Raw genomic sequence first — 24,768 nt, 5'->3', positions numbered from 1 at the left:
GACTCTGTCTCAAAAAAAAAAAAAAAAAAACAAAAAGAAAAATGGATGACAATCTTTGCAACTTTGGTACAGGCAGAGATTTCTTAGGACACAAAAAGCACGAACCAGTTTTTTTTTTTTTAAATAAAAAATTTAAACGTTAACAAATTTAAAAATGTTGATCCTATGAAAGTCATATTTGAGAATGTATAAAGATAAGCAAAATACTGGCAGAAAATATTTGCAATATGTATATGTCAAATAACTTGAATTCAGAATATATAAAGAACTATAAGAACATAAAACAACCCAACTAAAAAATGGGCAACCAACAACAAAAAGTATTATCAGGTAAGAACCAATTGCTAGAAATAGGTTTACTTTAAAGCTAAACTTTATGGTTAGTTATAAAGAATGACATCCCATTATGTTTTGAGTATTAGATTAGGACTGGAAAAAGCTATAGTACATGATTCATTTTAAGGGCAAAAAAAGCATGTGTTTGTATCTCAACAGTTTACTTACATTAAGATTTATGTCTAATTACTCTAAGAGTGCTTTTTACAAAAAATCAGCAAAATATTTGGACAGGAACGTCTCCAGATATACAAATGTCCAATAAGCATATAAGAAGATACTCAACATCACTAGTGATCAAGGGAATGCAAATTAAAATCACAATATGATAGATACTACAGCACACCTATAAGAGTGTCAAAAATTAAAATGACTGACACTGTCAAGTGGTGGTGAAGATGTACATACAACAAATGGAACTCTTCAATCCAGGCAGAGTGGGAGTGTAAAATGGCACAACCTCTTTGGAGAAACGTTTGCCAATTTCATAAAAAGTTAACAGCAACTTACCATATGAGCTAGCAATTCTACTCCTAGGTATTTGCCCAAAAGAAATGAAAATATATGTCCAAAAGTGAGTCCACAAGTGTTCATACCAGCTTTATCAATAATAGCTAAACAATGGAAACAACCAATATGTCCATCGACAGGAGAATGGAGAAACTGTGGTATATCCATATAATGCAATACTAAGCAGCAGTAAAAACTGAATGAACCACTGATACACATAATATCCAAGGATGAAGCTCAAAAACATTATGCTGAGCAAAAGCAGCCAGACACAATAGTATATCTGAGTCCATTTATATGAAATTCTAGGATAGGTAAAATAACCTACAGTTTAGAGAACATAAGAATAAGAAAACAATCCAATTTAAAAATGTACAAAAGATATGAACAAAAAACTAACCAAAGATATACAGATGGCAAATAAGCATATGAAACTCAGTTGTTGCCTGGGGCTGGGGAGCGGGTGGAGTAGGGGAGTTGGGGCTGGGGTGAGGACTGATGGCATATGGGCACAAGGGAACTATTTAATCGATGAAAATTCTCTATATTTTGATTGTGGTATATAAACAGGTTTATATACGTCAAAAACTCAAACTGGACTTTTAATTATGTGCATTTGATTGTATATGCATTCTAATTCAATAAATTTAACTGTAAAATAAGAATGAAAATAAAACTTACTTAATAAGGAATAAGATGGGACTAATTGGAGGTCACAAAATTGTCCTAGCTAAAGATGGGATTAATCAGAACCTTTAAAAGCTCTGTACCTCAGTTCAGAAACAGGACATTGGTACTTTGATATGAGAGTCTGTCAACCTCCTCATTTGCTGGCAAATTAATAAAGTCTTCTTTCCTTCTCCTCAAACCACTTGTCCTCATTCTTCTGATGTGGCCTTGGGGACAAGTGCCAAGCTTTTGGTAACACTCTTACATCTGGTGTTAGGGAAAATTAAAAAAAAAAAATTTTTTCCCTTTACTTATAAAGGGAAAGGAAGCAGCTGCTTCCTCTTTCTCTCTTGAAAGAGTCCCCTTTGAAGACATGGTGGACTTGAATCCTTTTTCTAACCATGATGCTATGGATAAACTTTTTCAGGGACTAGAAAGGCCTACTCTACAGTGCAGAGATGTTTCCAAGGTCACACATCCTTAACCCCTTGAAATGCAAGAATATACAGAGTTAATATCGGAACTCATCTCCAGATGTAACTATCTTTCAGAGAGTCTCAAGGTGTCTTTGGGAGATAGGTCATTTTATCATTGTGTGAATGTACCACAGTTTATCTATTCACCTTTGAAGGACATTATGGCCACCTCTAGTTTTGGTGATTATAAATAAAGCTTAAACCACTATTCATGAATTAACAATTAGGTACTATATGGTAGATGGTGAAAGCCAAGGTTTTTCAGTGCTGTAGTGGAAGATTACAGATAAACAAGGAGGTAAAACTAGGACAGATAATAGATTAATGTTAAAGACATCAGCATGAATTCATATTTAGTTTAATATAAAGATGACTACATATAGAAATATTTATATATATATATATGTAGGTTGGTATCCCAAACATATTTCCTTGCTCTACCAGCTGAGTAGACCTACAAAAAGAGACACCCCAGTAACAAACAAGCACACCAAGCACCCAGATCTTGGTTTCTAATATCATTAGAACAAAAGGAACCAGGCTGATTCTAGGACAGATGAGTACAGAGCATCTTTTAGTGGCAAAAAGTAAGAAAATGCTCAACACACACACAAGCGTGTGCACACACACAAAAGGGAGAATGTGAAAGGGAAACAAGAACCAACTAAAAGAGCTCCCATAGCTAAAGTTGGGACAAACTGAGCAACAAAATAAATAAGCCAAAGTGTAAAATAAGACAAATTACATGCCAAAGTACTAAATACTAGCCAAAGTACAAAATAAATAGCCACAAGTCTATACTGATAAATGCAAGTGACTGAATAAATTCATAAATAGGGGAGAAGAGACAAATAAAATATAATTTATATTTATATAATAAAAATAATATGTTTGTAATGAACTCCAATACAGAATTGTATAAAGTGAAAATTTTAAGTTTTCACCCTGCTTCCTTGTTTACTTCAATTCCACTCTATAGAAATATCCACTGTTAACAGTTTATTGGATATCTTGCCAGGCCCTTTTCCATGGCAATCTTTTCTAATATATTGACTGTGCTCAATTTCAACACATAGAATCCATTTAATCTTCTGTATTTCATTCTTTATTTCTTTTTTTAATGTTAATTAGCTTGATTTAATTTTCACATTATATTCATAAATCATACCCCATAAATATATACAACTATAAACTGTCAAGTTGTAATAAAATAAAAAATACAAAAATATACAAGAGGAAATGGGCAGAAATAGTGCTAATTAGTCATTTGAAATTAATGCTTTCATATCTTGATAAAGTACATTAACAATTTAAACAAATTTATATAGAGAAGGAAATACAGAGTGAATAGTGTTTACATGCATGTGTATATGTCTGTATAGAGAGAAACTCTACATCAACGCAAGTATCTCTTTAAGTACTTATAAAACATGTACAGAAATTGGTTATATATTGGATAAAAATGAAAAATACACTTTAGGATTTGAAACTAATCAGTACACGTTCTCTAATTACAATATATTATTAAATAAAAATTAATAAAATGTGCACAAAAAAGCAGTACCTTAACAAAATATATACAACCAATACTTTATATAAAAAAGGAAAAAAGCTACAGTTATGTAATTTTAGGAAAGAATGATTTCTATTCTACTTATCAAGCCACTGGGAAGTAGACAAACAACATTCAGAAACAAATGCTTTCATTAAACCAATAAGATTATAATTGCAAATACTTAAGAAGGTTATAAAAGACCAACAAAACAATCTAAGAAAAATAGGAGGTGGAAATTAGTTAGAACAAGAGCAAAATATAATACATAAGAAAAACTAAAAAATATATATTATTTGCATAAATAAAAACACAAGTCTCTCTAAAAGATAAAAATATAGAAAAACTATTTGAAATGAAACCCAATTACATAAATTCAACGTATGAAAGGACTTATAAAAACAGGCAAAATTATTTCTAAGAGAATTTGATGCTTCCTCTTTTTTTTTTTATTTCAGCTCATTATGGGGGTACAAAAGTTCAGGTTATATATATTGCCCATGCCCCCCTATCCCCCTGAGTCTGAGCTTCAAGCGTGTCCATTCCCTAGACAGTGCACATTGCACTCATCATGTAGGTATACACCCATCCCCTCCCCCCACCCCCATCCCCCCCAGTCAGAACTTTAAGCGTGTCCATTCCCCAGGCAGTGCGCATCGCACTCCGTTCTTTATTTCTTTATGAATTTCAGTCTCAGCACCAAGCATAGTACCTGGCATATAATAAGTGCTCATTAAACAATTTCTTTTTCCCATGAACCCTATGGGCACTTAATAACTGTGTCTTTGATGAAACAGAATAATTATGTATAGAGTTCTATGATGATTAAAACTTAATTTAAAAAGGAAAATTCATATATCCAATAAAATTTGGCTTAGTAAAATGATGTATCCATTGCAAAATTATTTGATAGAGAAAAAGATCCAAATGATAATTAGAATATAAGTATTCACAAATTAAGAAATTATAATAGGAAAACATATATGTAGACCATAATTTATTAAATAGAAGATACTGGTGTTAACACATTTCAGGCTCAGTAACAATATATGATTGTTGCATTTTCATTAATTATGTCTAGTGTTTCCTTAAAACAAAAATAAAACTCCCCTTCCCCAAAATGAGAAAAAGGGGAATAATAACAATAAAAAGTGAAAGGAATGGTAAAATCTAATATGTAAGAAAATAATCCACAAAAGGTTAAAGGCTTCCTTCAAGAGCACCTAGTATTTACCAAGAGTGAATTAAATTTAAACAGAACCACATTTGATCTTAGATTTGAAATGAATAATTAAATCTAGATATTAAATAATTCTTAATGAATAAATACATAGCACATCATGATATATACGTGTGGCAGTCTTAAGAATGCACCCTTCTGATCTTTCACTGCGTAACTGATCTATAACCCCCGCTACAGCACTCTGAAATATGTACCACCTGGGTCCCAAGGCCGCCTTCTCACAAGCTATTATGTCAATGACTAAGCTCAGCAGGGATAAGACAGGTATATCCCTGGGAGAGAGGAGCTTCTCTGACGAGTAACTTTGGCTTGGAAACTTTCCAACAGCTTTATCAAACTTTCCTTAGAACTCCACTGAAATCTAAGATGTTTCCACCCAACCTAACTTCCTTCTCTTTCTCTTTCACTCACAGTCAGATCAAAGTTGCAGTCTAACAGCCCTCTCAGTCTTCTCTGGCTTCCTCCCTATCCTCTCTCACGTGCATTTACCACAAATTTCTTGCAGGTCTAATTCTATCTTTGTGTCTGCTTCTCAGAATACTTGAACTAACACAACATGTCAACCATTTCCATCTGAATAAGATTAATAGCATCTGAGGCTTAAACAATTACCTTGATCTTAAAACAGAAACTTAGAAAATACTCCTATTTAATTAGGACAAATGCCTCAGGTTAAAAAATAATGCTGTAGATGGCATTGTGTAATAAAAATCTTTGCCAAGTTTTTTATTTTACAACATGCCAAAAACTATTTTCTCCTTTTGATTAAATTTAATTTCAACTGACAGTGCTGTTTCTGGCTTGCTCAAGATGCCCTAATTTCTCCCTTGTTGCTTTTGTACACTGCTATTCAATACTTCCTAATGTTAGCTGAACTAGATTCACTACTCCAGGCAGAATAATGGCCTGAATTACTCAGAGAAGCTCTAGAGAAGGAATTTTTTTTGCTAGGACTAATTTTTTAAGCATTCTTACTCCAAGAATATTAGTTCCACATAACTGAATAAGGGTTAAACCCATGGTAGTGAATTCAAATTTTTTGAAGTTGTCACTATTATCCATTTTACTTCTTAGCAAACATTTTAGAGAACATGGCTTTATAAAAATAAAGTTAGCTTTCTCTTGAGAATTTTGTGACATCCATTCACTATAACTATCACCAGCCTTTCCTAACAAATTGGGATGTACAGTGGAAGCCCTATTATCCAACACATTCAGGACTAACAGCCATTCGGTTAAGAGAAAAAAATCAAGACCATTTTAAAAATGATTTCTATATATTATAATCATTTTATTCTAACTTAAAAAATAAATATGCACTTACAAATCTTTCACCATAAGGCCAATCTTTTTATTTTTTTTAAACATGGGTTCACTGATAAGTAGCCTCATCATTCTTGCAAAAACTATATACATATACACTATGATTTCTAGTTCAAATTTTTCTAAAGTGAAGAATTTTAAAACTTTTGTGAAGCAATCAGAGTACAGAATCATTCTAAACTTTTATAATTTCTCCTCAAACTTTTTTACATTGCTCCATTCAAACTAAATACAATAGCAATTTTAAAAGTGCCTCTCCTTTATTAGATCTTTCCAAAGTATTCACCTTAGTTTTCACAGGAAAAATAACTTCTTTTCATATTTTGTGTATCATTGGTTTATATGACATTCACTAGGTTTGGTCATCAGAATAATAAATTCAAATGGCATAAGCAGGTTTGGGAATAAACCCAAGTGATTCTTGGAAGGCACAAACTTAACTGATAGCAACAGAAATAGGTACATGTACTAGAGAATGGCCTCCTGGCCTTGAGAGTTCAGCCTAACATGTCAGCATATTCTCCCGAGGGCATCTGGAAAGCAGGTTAATTAGAATTCAATTAGGAAGCTTCTACCATAGAGGGTTTCTTTTCTTTCAGGCATGTAGTGCCCTTTGCTTTCAGTTCCCCATTGCAACCTCCTGCAAAGACCTGTGGTGCCAAGGAATTTCATCTCTTTTTCCCTCTGTTATTCCCATACCTAATTTATCATTATTTTAAACCTCTCAAGTAGACAGGGTTGATCATTTATCATTTATAAAGTAATTAATATTAAGATGTTAGTAACACATTTTATTGAACAGTAATTTATATTTATTGTATGGTATGATAATTATTTCATTTAAACTTCCTTCCTACAAATCCTATTAAGACGGAATAGAAAACATTTACTGCAAAGGGTCAGATAGTCAATATTTTAGGCTTTGCGGGTCTCTGTTGCATACTCTTCTTTGTTTTTTGTTGTCTCACACAAAAACAGGCCACTTAACACATTTGGGACATAGTTTGCCAACCCTTGCTATAAGACAAGGTAAGATAGGCAATTTTGTGCCTCTCTTACAGACATCTAATAAATACTTATAGCAACTAACATTTACTTTTGAAAGTTTACAATGTGCCAGGTACTAAGCTAAGTGCTTGGTGTACATTATCTGTCAATCCTCACAGCCATCCTATGCTATTTTTATCTGTTATAATTCTTTTTACAGATAAAGAAATTGAGACTTAGATTAAGTAACTTCCCAACAATTAACAAATGGTGGAATCATAATATAAACCCAGAAAGACTGACTTCTGAATTACTAAACCATATCACTTCAGAAAAAGCTTTCAGGTAATGTACTCAAGGCTACATAGACAATTGCTGACATGGTCCAGACCAGAACATTGACCTTATGACTCAGTGCCGATTTACTAAATATTCAGAGAAATCTACATTTTAAAGGGAGATTTGACAATATCTTAACCCAATTAATCAATGTCTAATGGTATATTATCAGGCACTGATAAGACAGGTACTTTGGAGATACCAGATCGTGAGTGTCAGGAAGCTAAAATTAGGAGTCACTGCCCTGCTTTTTCAATAGGCAGTATAAGAGAATCTTAATTATGGAACACAGAAGTGTAACAAATAAATTATATTAAAAATGTAATAGATTCAATTTCTCTTATAAAACATTAAAATAATGAATCACACTATAAAATGGGAGGTCAGCAATGAAGTGGGTCAAGTAGATCCTTGGAGGTAGACTGAAGGGGACAGGAGGAAATACAAGGAGAAAGAAATGCACCATATCCAGATGGTATTCATATGGGAACTGAGAGCGATCAAGCAGGAATGTAATGTTACAGAAGTTCACAACAAGGGATAATGTATAGTAGCATCCCAGGATACAATATTCAGAAAAGTAGTAACGTAACTAATAGAATCCATGAAGACTGATGTGTCCTCTTTTTTTTTTATAACCTCTGCTTTCCCCAGTTAAAAGAGCTCTCTTCATTTCTGCTTTGAGCGGAAGTGTTGGAGATAAACAAGGATAAAGATGGTGAGGGGTGGAAAAATTATGCTTTGGAGAGGGAAAGAACTGTGTGGAGGAAGAAGAATGGAATAAATGTGGCCTCCCTTGAAGGACTACGGCTATCCATCCCATTGCTCCTTGGATTGAGGGGAAAATGCAAGCAATTCAAACCATGTTTCTCTGCTTGCCCCACATAAGTAATGGGCATAGCAGCTGTTGCTACCACCTATACAAAAGTTTGTATCAAAGGCCTGTTCACCTGGATATGATGATGATGATAGCAAATACATATAATACTTACTATGTGCCAGGTACTGTTTGAAGTACTTTAAATGTAATAAGTGTAGTTATTTGTCACTTAACGACAGGGATACATTCTGAGAAATATGTTGTTAGATGATTTCATCTCATGCAAACATCACAGAGTATACTTACACAAAACTTAGATGGTATACCTAGGCTATATGGTATAGCCTATAAACCTATACAACATGTCACTGTACTGAATATTGTGGCAACTGTAACACACTGGTATTTGCATATCTAAACATATCTAAATATAGAAAAGGTAACGGGTTGTGCTATGATGTTATGACAGTTACAACACCACTAGGTGATAGGAATTTTTCAGCTCCATTATAATCTTATGGGACCATCATCCTATACGCCGTTCGTCATTGACCAAAACATGGTTATGGGGTGCATGGCTGTAACTTGATCCTCACAATCACCCTACTAGATGGGTACTATTATAATCCCCATCTTTTATGAAAATGCTGAAGCACAGAATGAGTGGTTAAATGACTTGCCCAAATTCACACAGCTAATGATGGTGGAGCTAGAATTAAAACCCAGGCAGATTGGCTCCACAGTCCATATACTCTCAATCACTCTGTTAAAAATGACTTCTTTGGCTTAGTTGTGCCACCACAAGCAAGAGAGTGACATCAGACTGTCTTTCAGCATATAAAGTGCTCCAGGCAGAGGATTACAGGAAAGAATGGACAGAACAATTAGAGACAATCTTGGAAGAACTCTGTTATTGGGGATGTTTTTGAGGAAGTGGCTTGAGCATGAGAGAAAGATTAATTCAATAGAATATCATATCAATATGAACATACTGAACTAGCAATCTAAACTTTTAAATGTTGAGACCTAAACTGAATATAATTCTGATCATATATCTCAGTCCTCAGTAAGTACTTATATTGATCTTTCAATATACGAGTATATATAATTTAAAAAATTAAAGCAGCCATGCTACAAATGGATTTTTAGCCACACCACTAGAAGAAATGCTGACAATGACCATCTAGAACAAGAAGCAACTTAGAAAGTTCCTATGTTGGGCTTTAGATGAATATGTGAGCTTTACATGAATATGTGTTTTCTAAACTACTGACATAATATTCCTTGAACTACATAATAAAATTGGTAAGAACCAAACAGAGAGATGTTTGAATTTGGACTAGGGAGGTAACCATGATTTAGAATTTGCTATTCTAACTCACATAAAGGCAACAAAATGGGAAAACTTAAGTCAGATCCTGAAACATATCCTCATGTTTCTAGTTAATATAAATTTCTTTTTTGTTGCTAGGTGAACAAAATAAACCAGAAATGTGAGCAAGAGCTGTCCTGGAATACAAACCTAATATTCTAGATCCAGTTCCTAAAACATAGTCCTGTTAGTCCACTGTCAAGCAGCACACAGGGAGAGGCCAAATATAGACACTGTTTGAGGCCACACATTGCAAATGGTCACAGGGTCATGCCTTCCCTGTATGACAGCAATAGCTTTAGGGCTCTATAAGTAGAACTTTGGTAGGATGCCCATATGATCTCAAGAAAAACCTGGACACAAAAAAAAAAAAACAAAATTAAATTTTTAAAATAAAATTGGATTGGCCAAAAAAAAAAAAAAAAAAGAAGGAAGGAAGGATGGATGGAAGGAAGAAAGGAGAAAAAGAAGGGAAAAAAAGGAAGGAAGGAAGGAAGCAAAAGAAAGGCAGGAAGACACATACCATGCTTTAGGAGATATAAACCCATGATACAGAAAATGTAATAATCTATATTACATCCCAAATTTTACTATACTTAATGTAAATTTCATAAGAATTAGGAATGTGTATACTTATATTTACAAAGTATATGCTCCCAGAGAGAAAAGTTTCAAATTTTGAATAGTAAACAGTCTGGTTCAAACTGGCAATCCTAGGGTTTGGCAATGTACTACTGTCAATTAACTGGTAAACTAGTATGATATCTGACAGTACAAATATCACTACTGTTTGGCTTGGAGAATTCCTATAATCTAAACCTACTGCTAATTTCATTAAGAGCTATCCACCCTGGACCCTAGAAGATAGCTTCTTGCCACTGCAAATAGTCTGGATCTTTCTCCTGAGGAATACCAGAATAACTTATCAACATTTTATTTGAAATTCAAAGAGAGGGAGGAAGAACTGTCTGGGTTTGTCAGTTTTCTGGTTCTGTTTCTAGTCCATAGTGAGGCCTTGTTGTAATTCTTTCCCTTGAGTTCCAAAAGATAATATGTATTTCTTGTTAAAATTTTTCCTTAATTTAAGCAGATTTTAGTTGCATGCAAACAAAAGAGCCTGACCAAAATAGTCAGCAGGCTTTAATTTGAAATCTAAAAGTCTAGAATGACTAAGCAACCCAATACTGAAGCAGAACAATGGTTTTTAAAAAGCACATTGAAATATTAAACCTCCTAATCAATGCTATTCATGAGTATCATCTATTTTGAATCACAGATTTTAAGCCAAAATGCATTCAGAGAAAAATACATGTCATTCATGTAGAAATAATACTTTAATAGTATAATGCCTATAAAATTAAAAACTGCATTTAACTACATTTTCTATGACAGTGGCTTTCAAACCTATTTTAGGCAGCAGAACATTTTCTTCTAATGAAGTCTTAGGTTCATACCCAATGCAAAGCATAGATGAGAGGCGATCTGCTCTGGCTGAAACATGTACACTCACATGTCTGGGTGGACCCATGCCTGCAGGCAGGAAACCATGCCTGATGGCCAACCTCTTGCCCTGCCAGAGACCCCTTGAGAGATCATCATGGAACCCCTGTGGGCTATGTGAATCAGAGCTTGAAAACCACTGTGTTAAAAAAAAAAAAAAGTAATACACTGCATTACAACCAAGAAACCAAATCAGTCACATGTCTATTTACCTGTGAGCTTTAAAACATTTTCCATCAACAAAAATATCAATATCTGGGCAACAAGGTTTCATATAAAGCTTCAATAAATCTTCTCCTAATTGAGATGCAGTTTCCAATTCATAGTTATCTTTAAAAAAAAAAAAGATTAAAAAAAGGTTTAATATTACAAACACCCAAAAATTTTGTTTTCTGTTATTAGCAAGAGTTTTTTCCACATAATTATCTGTTAGCTAGAATATTTAAGCAGTAGATTCAAAATAAAACAAAAAATTTAAAATCATCTATACTTTCTGCTTTGAAATATATATATTTCCACTTACATTCAAATATATAGTTATGTCTCACTTAAGGATGGGGATACATTCTAAGAAATGTACTGGTAGGTGATTCTCTCACTGTGCAAACGTCATAGAGTGTACTTACATAAACCTAGATGGCATAGCCTACTGCACACCTAGGTTATAGGGTCTAGCCTATTGTGCCTAGCCTACAAACCTGTACACCATTATATATGTCCATCATTGACCAAAATGTCATTATGCAGTACATGACTATATGCTTTTAGGTATAGATACACATTTAAATATAAGTAATACTATCACAAAATTATACAGCAAAAATGAAGTCACTTCATGGACATCTGAATTAGAAACTTAAAAATTTTCCCAATTTTAATATTATTTTCCTATTCCTTAAATTCCTTCCTATTCTGTACTTCATGAGTATATGACCAGGATAAGTGTGAACTGATAGAAATTCAACTGAAACCAGTGGGCATTCCTAGAGCACTTACTTTGAGTTTAGTACTGTACACAGTATGGAGAGGTGTAGAAAAAGAGTATTTTAGAAAAACTATCTCTATTTCAAGAGATTCACCATTTAGGTAGTAGAAAATGAAATATAAGACACGTATACATAAAAAAAGAAAAATACTACACTGTACATCATAGCTCATAGGTGATATATATTACTACATATCAAAGTACATATAAAAGAGAAAAATACTACACTGTGTTAAATTAAATTTGATCTGAGGTTGTCTCCATACTTTGAGTTTCTATGTAATGAACTGCAACCTAATGTGGTATGTAAATGAACCAAAACCTAACCTAACTTAGGAGTATATATTTTTGGTAATGGTTAGCCAGATCTCAGCCAATCACAAGCAGCCAAGTTTCAGCCAATCACAGGCAGCCAATTGATCACACCATGTCCAAATAAGGCAAACACCTAGCTGTAATCAATGAAGCTATTTCTGTACTGTGCTTCTAATTCTGTCTATAAATATTCATTGCCAACACTGCATAATGGAGCTCTCCGAACCTCTTCTGTTTCTGAGTGTTGCATGATCCATAAATCATTTTTTGTTCAAACTCAGTTAAATTTATTTGTCTAAAGTTTTTCTTTTAACAAAGCTAGTGTGAGAAGGAGGATCAAAAGGAGACCCTCAATAATAACCTCTGGGAGCAATGCATTAACAGGTGTAGGTACCCTGCTGAGTTCCTTGCATTCACTGCTTCTTGCTGAGCATTTGGAGGTCACCACCACTAAGTCCCTCTTGGACACAAGCTCCACAATTGTGTCGAGTTCTCCCAGTTTGAGCATTTTTTATTCAGGCTGGGTTGAGAAGTCACCACAGAAATTGGTCTGGGTCCAATAGGGAGGCCTCCAATAGGTAAGGTTATGAGAAGACAGGGAATACTGGGTTCATCTGAATCCAAGAAGACTGGGACTCTTCCACTTTAGAAACTGTCCTTTTCTAGAGAAATGGGTAAATCTTACCAAAATAATTTAGACTTTTGGTGGCCACAATGGGGAAGTTTTAATCTAAACAAAATTGCTCATCTATGGGACACACTGAAAAAAAGAAAAGGGATCTCAAGCAGCTCAGAAACAAAGGGATATATTATTGATTGGTGTGAAGAGGCTTCTAAAAGACTAAACGAATCAAAAATTGCCTCTCTAAAAGATTCCTTTATCAACCTAAGTGTCCATCAATTGATGAATGAATAAAGAAAATGTGGTACATTTATACATATACCATGGAGTACTACTCAGCCATGGAAAGGAATGAAATAATGTCATTTGCAACAACTTGAATAGAACTGGAGAACATTACCCTAAGTGAAGTATCTCAGGAATGGAAAAACAAACACCACATGTTCTCACTAATAAGTGGGAGCTAAATGATGTGTACACACAGTCATATAGTGGTGTAAAGGACATTGGAAACTAAGAATGGGGAAGGTTGGGAGGGGGATGAGGGATAAAAACTTACCAATCTGCTATGATGAACACTATTCTGGTGACAGGCACACTAAAAGCCCTGACTTCAGCAGTATACAAGTCATCCATGTAATAAGAATACTTGTACTCCCTAATATTTTGAAATAAAATTTATTTTAAAAATTAAAAGATTTCTTTAAAAAGGCAAATGAAAAACTTAAACTAATTGATGACAAAGGAAAAAAAATTATACTTTGACTGACTTAATTCTGACTTCATCTTCTCTCTATCCTTTTCTGCCTACTCTGAATCTACTAACTTTTTCATTAGTTACATTCCTACCCTGAATATAAAAAGAAATCTAGACAAATACCTTAGAAAGTTAGGCCCTCAGATCATCCAACTCTGCTTCTTTAACCACCTTTATGCCATGGTCAAAATCTTGAGTTCAGAGCAATAGTGAAAGGTTTCCCTGTCCCAAAGAACCCCAGCCCCCCGCAAGAAATTTGCTGAGAAATTTAGAATTCTCATTGGAGGATATGATTCAGGACCCTTGATCTTTACCAATTTATTCACATGATACTGGGACCTGGTGAATCCTGTAAATGGATAGCTGAAGCCAAATGGGAGGTACCTCGGAAAGGTATCACAGATCCAACCACTCAATCTTTCAGGGATGGACCAAAAAAAGGACTAGGAAAACAGCAAATGATCTCTTAGAATATATGGAAGTTGATCATATGAATCGGGTCATTCTTACCATACCCAACCAAATCAGAGTAGAGAGGCTAAGAGAAAGAGCACTCAGGGTATAGAACATTGCTCCAGAAATATGATTCTCTGGAAGTCCAACTGCTGAAACTGCTGTAACTTGAGAACAGTTTTATCTATAGCTGCTGAAACAACTTGCTGCAACTCTAGTATTCATTTTGCCCACCACCATTGCTCACAAATCAGAGCTTGCCTGCTCCCCAAAGCTTTACTAATACCAATGAACTTTCTCTCTAGACCACATATAACCTTTTTTAAATAAGACCTCCAACCTTCTCTTTGTTTTTTGGACATACTGAAGACTACTCAGGTCTGTGTGTATGCTCTGAATTGCAATTCTTTCTTCCCACATAAAACATTAAATTTAGAGATTCATCTCTATTTTTTATTTTGACTTCAACAAATCCATCCCCAAAGTATTTCCTCAAAAAAAAAAAAAAAAAAAAAAAAAAAAAAAAAAATCCTGACTGGTCTGTCATTCAATCTTATAAACAGAAAAAGGACAAACCAGTTTCTGACTATAAGATATGAACTAAAAATAAAATCTTAATACCCCCTATCTCCCCACCCCCACCCCTGCTCACTGAACAGACCCCTCTCAGCCAAGGGGACCCAAGGGAAACCTTAAAACTGAGTTCCCAGCCATGACAGGAGGGGGGAGGTTGGTCAGACATACATCATTTTATACCTCCCTTGCTAACAGCCACCAGGCTTTATTTCCTAAGTGCCAGACCAGCACTCTTTCATGAGAAAAGACCACACCAACCATGAGGTGGTTTTAACAGTCTACAGAATATGTGCAGAGAGGGTTTCCATGTCTTTGTTTCACCTTTTTGACATAGAGGGCAGCAATCTTTAAACATGGACCCCATAAAAGGACAGAAAGTCCCACTGCAGAGGCACACAGTTCTCTTTTCATAAATATTCATGACTCCTTCCATAGCTTGTTAAATGTGTGTATTTGACTACCCTGCTCAATATAAAATTCTGTTGTCTTTGTCTCTCCTTTGAAGCACATGCTCTTGGCTTGTGGCCAGGAGCCCTGTTTGTCAGCCTTCTGGAATGGCCACTGCGGGCTATAAATCCTTTACAAGAAATAAAGCTCTCCTTTTCCAAATTATAAACCTTGTTATTTTTTTCAGTTAACAAAAGGAAGATTAGAAGTAGTATTTGTAAAGCATTCTAGTCTATCCATGCCAAATCCATGCATAGGAAATGCTTTGTCTGTCCTATTCGTTAATAGGCTCTGCCCTTAACTCAGTAATCTAGTGAAAAAAAACAGAAGCTGGGTTGGGAAGCCACCTATCTAGCTGAATTAGTCTCCAAAATATACCTTTCTGGCATTCAGCCAGTTATTTTGAGACTCATTTGAGATGTAATAAAAATTTACATTTATAAAGGAAATTTCCATTTGTAAGAGTTTCTCCCTCTCCCGCACCAGGCAGAGGATTAAAATCACAAGAAACATTTTCAATGGAAAAGGCATGGCTTAAATCTATACAATAAGCCTTACCTTTTTTTCTTTTTAATTTCATATTACAGGGGTACAAATGCTTTGGTTACATAGTCTTTGCACTGCCCAAGTCAGAGCTACCAGCATGCTCAACCCCGACATATCATGCACTGTACCCATTAGGTGTGAATTTACCCATCCCCTCCACTCCCCTCCCACCTGCTCAACGCGCTATGAATGTTATTTCCATATGTGCACATAAGTGTGATCAATTAGCACCAGTTTAATGGTGAGTACATGTGGTGCTTGTTTTTAAGCCTTACCATTGTTTAAGGTGCTTTTCCTGGGCATTGGTCTTAACTGGGCCTTTAACCTATGCATTTCTTTGTTACAGGAAATAATGATATTTAAGCCTGAAGTCTAAACGCTGTGCTTTTGAGATATAAGTTGTCTACCTGGTCTTACCTAGTGCTATCCTTTTGGAAACGCAAATTTAGGGGAGATGACTTCATCAGAAGAAAAAAAAATATTTTAAATGACCCACGTGGAAACTGGCAAACAAAAAATCTTGCCTTTTCTGCAAATATTCGTAGAAATATTTGGCCATCTGAGCAGGTAGTCTTAACTTATTCCATCTGCTGGAAACATAATTTAGATACAACTCTTTTTTTATTTGTAAAGTAATGAGTTTCACATGATAGTACGAGGCACGTGACTAGAGTTTTATAGTGAAAGCTATAAGATCTGATTCTCTGTGTTTAGGTATGTTTATATATGTACATTTTAAGAAACAAAAGTGGTTCAGAGCAGTCTAAATAATGTGAGGTATGCAAAATTTATCAGGCCCAGAGAGACATGAGCATGAGACTTCTGTTACTCCCTCCCTACTCATGCCCTAGGTTAATCGCTCAAAGACATTTTGTTTTTCTTCTTTCCTTTCCTGTAGTTTCCAGACTAGCTGATAAATTATCTGAAATGTTACAAATTGTACAATGTGATCCTTACCCATTATCTTCATGTTCCTGGAATTTGTGATACAAAGAACAACTGTATAGTCAATCAATATCTTATGTTATTTTAGTGAATCAATATAAATTATTGGCAAACAACTTAAAGCACTGCCTCTTGTTTTTTCCTTTAAAAATTCACTTGTAGGCCGGGCGTGGTGGCTCACGCCTGTAATCCTAGCTCTCTGGGAGGCCGAGGCGGGTGGATCGCTCAAGGTCAGGAGTTCGAGACCAGCCTGAGCAAGAGTGAGACCCCGTCTCTACTAAAAATAGAAAGAAATTATATGGACAACTAAAAATATATATAGAAAAAAAAATTAGCCGGGCATGGTGGTGCATGCCTGTAGTCCTAGCTACTTGGGAGGCTGAGGCAGGAGGATCGCTTAAGCCCAGGAGTTTGAGGTTGCTGTGAGCTAGGCTGACGCCACGGCACTCACTCTAGCCCGGGCAACAGAGCGAGACTCTGTCTCAAAAAAAAAAAAAAAAATTCACTTGTAACTGCTGCTAATAGAAGCATATATTCAGGGCAACTTGAATCCAGGTTCCCCAGGTTGCGGCCCTCAAACTTAGCCCAAATTAATTCGCTACTTATATTAATTTTGCCTCAGTTTCTTCCTTTAGGTTGACAGTATATTGTGTATGTGTGATATTTTTCTACCTCCAGATGATCCTACCAAAATTATAAAAGAGTTCTATTTAATTGGCTTAAAGAATAATAAGTGCTTATATAAATTACGTACTCCAAAACTCTGAGAAAAAAAATAGCAACTAATCTTTTTCTAGATGTTTAAGATTGTAGAACTATGAGTTCCACCTAAGAACAAATTTGCCAGTGGAAGTACGGTGTCCATTACTTCATGTATATCAAGCACAACAGTAAAACAAAAAGCTCATATACTTGAATTTTTAGGATTCTTGCTTTTTTGATGACTGCCTTACTTGCATATGCTGTAAAAATAGCTAACAGGGAAATAATTTGATGATGGCTAGCTTTGTTTTATGTTATGTCTTTTTAAAAATAGCTTCCCAAATCTCCTTGGTAACTTAGAACCTTGGAGTTTTGCTAAACAAAATGATGGACATTTGTTGAATATTTAGATCATTTACAAATAAGATAAAATACTAAAGCATTAATTGCTAAACATAATTTGTTTCCACTTTTGGCTTCTTATTACAGAAGAACTAAAGATATCTGGGTGTGTTAGCAAACATGTCCTACACATTAAAAAATTGTACTATGAAAAAGTGCATGCGTCTAGAAACTATGATTCATAGATTTGTGAATCTATAGAATGTTGGTATGACAGGGAGTTAAAACTAAAAATAATAAGGGAAATTGTATGCTAGGAAAGACATGTTTTTGGTAATTTAAGCTGTAAGATACAAGGATGTGTTTTTTTTTTGTTGTTATTTTGTTATTAAGGGAAAAAGAATATTGTCACAGAGGCAATGGCCTGAAAAAAAAAAATGGCAAAAATACTTTGTCTCTTTAAAACAACCTCCACTCCTTTTTGAGAACTAAAACCTGGATACCTATCTCAAGCCAGTGGTTGGGAGAGTCAGGGTGGCAATCTATCCTCAGTTCTTGGTGTGCTCTTGGCCAAAGAATGACTGGGCACACCAAAGTGTCAAGTCCAGACTATTATCTTGGAAAAATCACCAGCAGGGCCAATATGACGGAGTAACCCCAGACAGGAAGCAGTTTCACAAGAGCAGCTCTTTATTGTAGAACAGGGTCTGTCTCCAAGAGTAGAGAGAGAGACTCACTGACTTACTGACCCACTCATCCATTCTCTCACTGAATTCTCGGGTTGTTTCCTTTTATTAGCCCAATCTGGGGTGAGGGCTCTCAGGAGGTGTGGGATGTCATCAAAATGATCAACAGGTGTCCTCACGGGAGTGGGGGAGTGGGTGAACCACAATGTAGATTCAAGCTAACGGCATAATAATTACCCTTAGGTTACTCTAGGTTGCTTTCTAAATTCTATCACACCTGAGCTAGGGAATTCCCAGAAGGAAGCATTCCCCTCCTTCCCCAGGTGTGGCAGTTACTCAGAATAGGATTAAGGGTGGGGCAGCACCAAAATAGAGTGCCCACCTTCATCCTTCTTCCCAGGTGGAACACTTGCAGTGAAGATAGCACCAAAGCAGGGCAACCTTGTCCCTAGAAGAGCCACAGATCCTATCTATCTATCTAACAGGAGGGGCAGGGTAATGTCTTTTGTTCTTTGTGCTATAGGAGATGGCTTGGCAGAACAGACAGCCCCGCCTGGACTAGGCAGGTGGAGTCAGGTGGAGGTCTGGGTGGGCCACCTAGGTGGGCAGAGGTCACAGGATTGTCTCAGGTGGAGATAGGACAGAGATAGAACCATCAGAATCATCAACTATAGTTGCACAGCAATTGTCTAAAGCTGAATGGCCTCCCTTTAAAAGCTCTTTATTTCTGCTTATTATGAGGATGATGGCATTATAGACAGGCGTCTCCATCCTCATTTGCCGGCAAATTAATAAACTCCTCTTTCCTTCTCCTCAAACCACTCATCCTTGTTCTTCTGATGTGGCCTTGGGGACAAGTGTTGAGCTTTTGGTAACAGTATTTTTTGTCCTAAAACAGAATGACTAATTATTCCACAATGGGAAAGGGTAAGAGTATAGGGCAAAACTAAATGAAAATAAGAAAGTTATAAAAGGTTTGTGGAAGAATCATCTTGAAAAAGGAATTTTATGTATGATCAAACTGGCTAAAATCTGAATATGTTTTTTAAAAAAAAAATTGAGACTTAATATCAAAAGTGTATTGTTACAAAGTTTTCTTGGAGTATCGGATTGCTCTCTTGCTTTATTAGGTCTTTGATTACTTAAGAAAACTGAGTCTTCCCTAATAAAAGAGCTAAAATTTTTCTACGCCTACGTAAATTTCTGTATTTGACTTTAAAGTCTTTTAATTATCACTCTGGTTAAATGAATGCCTACCGTTTCACAGTGACCTGTGATTTTACTTAATTGTTTCAAACCTTTGATATTTGTGACAAACTTTCCAAATCAAATTCTAAATTAAGTCTTTTTAACCTCAAACTAACTGTGGAACATTCCAAATGGCCTCTGACATATCAGAAAAGAATTTATTCTCTCTCTTTATAAAAAGAGAGACATTAAACTAATTAGACTTATTTGATATGTTAAATTTGCATGAGAACCATGTCAAATAAGAAATGATGTTTGTCTTTGAGTTATATTTTTATAAACGTGTTAATATGTTCCAGAAATTGTATGAAATTCCTAGAAATCTGATAGTCCTGGTATATTATCTATGTCATAATTCTAGTTATCTTAAAATGTTGTATGTCACAAAACTAACCAAATTTTCTTGTCAATTGCATCATTACAATGAATTCTCATCTTTAATAATATCTTTAATGGTCATTTTAAGACTTGTTACCCACAGTTAATTGTTTTACTCTGATACTTACCTGAAAGCTACCGCAAGAAACTATAAACCTAAATTGTTTTATCTTCAAGCAGATTCATGTAAAGGACTCCAGCAAGTACAGGTTTCTGATAACTTTACGATCATACTTTTGGACTAAGAATTTGAAGAACTCTAATAAAGAAACTGATTGATTTGTACGACTGCTAACCCAATATCAAGCAAAATGAGAATTAACTATCAAGGAAATGCCTCGGCAGATTTTCATGCTAAGTCAGCTAGTACTGAAACTTTTAGAATATGCAATCTGAATTAAACTTCGTAAGACTGATCCAAATCAAATCACCTACGATAACCTATTTAATAAACAATGTTATGCACCTAATTTGGTAAAACAAAATTGATATCTGAAAGTATGTAAATTTAATGTTAAGTGTGGACTCAAGGAAGGCCCAGATGGCCACCTGGTCCTTCCTGAGTTCTTAAAGATTCCAATATTCTGACTCATGATACAAATTATGAAAAAATATTGGTGGGATGACTGTTCTAAAATTGCTAAAAAATAGTCTATATCCACTGTTTGGTTTGTCAAACCCACAGTCCTGGGAAGACAATCAAAACTTCAGGTGGTACATTTCTGCCACCTGATGGGCCATTTGAACACTTACAGATGGATTTCAGTCAACTGCCACCTTCAATAGGATAGTAATATGTTCTTGTAATAGTCTGCATCTTTTCTGGCTGAATAGAAGCTTTCATGAGTAGGAAAGCCAATGCTATGACAATAGCTAAGAAGTTATTACATTTCATTTGGGGCATCCCTGGAGAAAGCTCCAGAAATACAGAAACCCATTTTACTAGACAAGTTATAAAGCAGTTAAATACAGTGTTATGAACACAATGGCATTACAATTGTCCCTATCATCATTGATCTTCTAGGAAGGTAAAAAGGGAAAATGGCATTTTAAAACTGAAATTGGCAGTTAACTGAATTCATTGGATTGTCTTTGCCAAAAATATTACTACTGGCCTTGACGGCAAGCAGATCCACCTCACTGGAAAAATAGATTGATCCCTTATGAAACAGTTACTGGAAGGCCTATGTTCCTAATGATAGAACCTCATGTATCTCTCCTCCCACTCTTACAAATTCTGATATGAGTAAATACTGTAAGGCTTTAAAACATTATGTCAAAGTGTATTTTCATCAGGTAAAAGCAGCCTTTCATGATCCACTGACTAAGGATAGCCAAATCTTTCACAATCCAGAACCTGGAGATTGGGTCTTCTGGAAATGGCATCAGAGAAAGACTACCCTTGAACCTCAATGGAAGGGACCATACCAAGTTCTTCTTATCACCCACCCTGCTGCAAAACTTCAGGGCCTTAAGCCTTGAGTTCACATCTCACAACTCTTGAGAGGACCACTCCAGACTCTTGAAACTGTATATCTGTTGGAGACCTTAAGGTCAAGCTGACCAGGGAAGTTTTTCCCCCAAAGCAGACAACATTCTAAACATGGACAGCTTTCTCAAGATCATGGATCAAGACTTCTCTGCCATCATGAAAACTGTATCCTCATTTCTTTTTGTTATTTCCTGCTATCCTAATCCTCTCCATTTCCTAACAAGAAAATCTATAAGGCCACAGATGTCAGTCTCTGAATGACTTTATTTTTTTAAACCACATGAACTCTGAATGACTTTAACTAAAGCGTATGACCTAGTAAAAACAAACAAAAACCCAGAGCAAACAAGAAACAATTCCGCTAACACCAATACCTCTTCATGTTCCCATGAGAATCATCCTGAAACCTCAAAGGAAGAGTGAAAATGTATCCTTGATGTTCTAAACATCACTGCTACTTGTTTTCATATGCTTACTGAAATACCTTAACCTTTCCAATTAATAATCCAATTGCTACCAAATATATTAATATATAGGAAAACCTATCCAAATGATGCCTGCAAAAGGTATGCTTCCAGACATCACATTCTTAAGACCTGGGGATATCTATGTGGGTATAAGTAATTGCTTATATAATGTCACTAAATTAAATCCAGCAAGGTCCTTTTCTACTAAATGTGGTTATATATCCTTACAACATACTATAAAGGAACCACACAAAAAAAGTAAATTTCTACTGGACCTAGTTCAGGAGTTATGCTGACCTATGGGTGGACAAATTTAACTGAACCATGCTCAAGAGCCACTAAGTGACCCTTTTTCCAAACTCTTAGGGCTGCCTATCTTGCTATTTGTCCTGGCTCACTTTTGCTTCTGAACAGCTTCCCCTGAAGTTCCCCATATTACTTCTCATAATCAGAGGCCAAAATAGTGGACAATCAAAATTAGTACCACCCTTGAAACAGATGAAGATTAACTAGTTTCCACTATGGAAAGATTCTAATGGGGCTCCTGCGGTCTCATTCTTGGTGGCAGTGGGGTGCTCGTTATATGGAATTTGAAACTAATCTATAAATTGGGAGAAAATCTTGGACTTTGTGGCCAACCAAACCTCCCAGGGGGTTAGATAAATAGAAGCCAACCTCCAAAAGGTGTATGGTAACATACATGTTCAACAAAAGCACTTAATGGGACATTATGCAGCTTTAGGTCTCCTCTTTGCCCATGTTAGGGGCTGGCATACAGTGTTGAACAAAACTGAACATTGTACCTATCGTTCACCTGATTTTGCTACCACAGAACACATAACTTAAAAGGTGGCTGATACCGCTGTTTCTTTAGATACTGCCACCAAATACATTAATTTCTTAAGGGAAAGAAACATATGTGTTTACAGGAGCAGCTAACAGTTGATTTATAAGCATCCCAAATGGTAGATGGGAAGCTTGGCTTTTCCAGGGTTTTCTAATCTTTATGTTTCTTCTAGCAGGTCTCCAGGATACTATGACCTGTTACCAGGCTAACAGCAAACTTGGATACCTTTTTAAATCAGACCATTCTGCAGTGAACTATAGTCCTTAATTGCCATCATGCCCCAAACAGATTATGACCAACTGGACTTAAATACTGTTAAACTATCTATATTACCTAAACTTGATTTGTTTGATTATGATCAGTTTAGTCTGTAGGGGTCCCTATTAAGGAGTACACTTGGTATTACCTCTTGGCATTATCCTCCTGATCGTCACCATAATAGTGTGCCATATCCTCTCAGGAGTCTTAAATACTTGTATGTAGCCATCCATTGTGTGTTAAATGGTCTCTCTTTAATTAGAACAGCAAGAATGTAAAGAATCATTCAACTGACCTTACGTTGAGACTTGTGATTTCCATTATGAGGCCAAACAAATCCATTTTGATGGTGATAAGACAGTGACATCAATACCCAAGCCTCTCAACATTGAGAGGCTGACCAAAAGGTGGGAACTGTTAAATGGAACTTGATTTAAGGCTGTCCCCATACTTTAAGTTCCTATGTAATGAACTACAACCTAATTTAGTATTAAACAAAAAAACCTAACCTAACTTAGGAGTATGTATTTTTGGTGACTGCCAGATCTCAGCCAATCACAGGCAGCCAATTGATCACAACATGTCCAAATAAGGCACACACCTAGCTGTAACCAATCAAGCTATTTCTGTACTTCACTTCCATATTCTCTCTATAAATACTTACTGCCAACATTGTAGAGCAGAGCTCTCTGAACCTCTTCTGGTTCTGAGTGCTGCATGATTCATGAATCGTTCTTTGCTCAAGTAAACCCAGCTAAATTTATTTTGCCTGCAGTTTTTCTTTTAACAACTGTTTATCATAGCTTTGCCAGTCCAGAAACTTTAGTCAGTACATCTGGTGAATATCAGTCACTGGTGATAGAGTCCCACAGGTTAAATTTGGGACAGGTTAAATTTGAGATACTGAAAGTATATTTACACAGATATGTCTAGTCAGTGGTTAAATACAAAGCTCAAAAATATTAGAGAATACCATTTATTTAAGGACCAAAAGATGATTCATCAGTAAAGGAGACTGAGGAACGGCCACAAAAAGGAAAATCAGGAAAGCATGGTGTCATAGAAGCAAGGATGGCAGCATTGACAGTATGAAGGACTTCAAAGAGGTTAATAAGATGTGGACAAAAAGTATCTGTTAAACTGGCAGCTGGAAGGTTACTGATGAACATGGGGACTTTCCATGGAGGGATGGAGAAAGTAGTGAAAGGGCAAGGTGTTGAGGGGTACATGAGCTCTTTTGCTCTTTGCTTATATTCAAAACTTGTGTGGCCACATTAAAGGGCTGCATGGGGCCCTGGCAGAGCTCTAGACCAGAGGCAGAACAAATGGATGTCAAATACCAACTCTGTTTCAATTGTTCTGTGTGGCTCTGGGAAGTTTCTTATGCTATCTGGGCCTTAGGGTCTTATTGATAAAATTAGTCTACAACCACTTACCTCTTAGGGGTATATGAGACAAAGTGAGATAAAGTATATGAACTACTCAGCCACTAAAAACAATGGTGACCTAGCACCTCTTGTATTATCCTGGATAGAGCTGGAGCCCATTCTACTAAGTGAAGTATCACAGAATGGA

The 24,768-nt window shown here is 35.7% G+C and overlaps 1 protein-coding gene across 1 annotated transcript in view; it reads right to left on the bottom strand.

The window, feature by feature from the left end:
* Positions 1-24,768, bottom strand: part of BTBD8 (BTB domain containing 8) — a 97,731-nt gene that overhangs the window by 44,437 nt on the left and 28,526 nt on the right. Inside the window, exon 4 of the mRNA XM_069478206.1 lies at positions 11,340-11,457. Within this exon, the coding sequence (XP_069334307.1) occupies positions 11,340-11,457 (118 nt within the window). The remainder of the gene's footprint in view (positions 1-11,339; positions 11,458-24,768) is intronic.

This window comes from Eulemur rufifrons, chromosome 8 (genome assembly GCF_041146395.1).
Source record: "Eulemur rufifrons isolate Redbay chromosome 8, OSU_ERuf_1, whole genome shotgun sequence".
NCBI lineage: Eukaryota > Metazoa > Chordata > Mammalia > Primates > Lemuridae > Eulemur > Eulemur rufifrons.
This window is presented reverse-complemented; position numbering and strand designations above follow the sequence as displayed.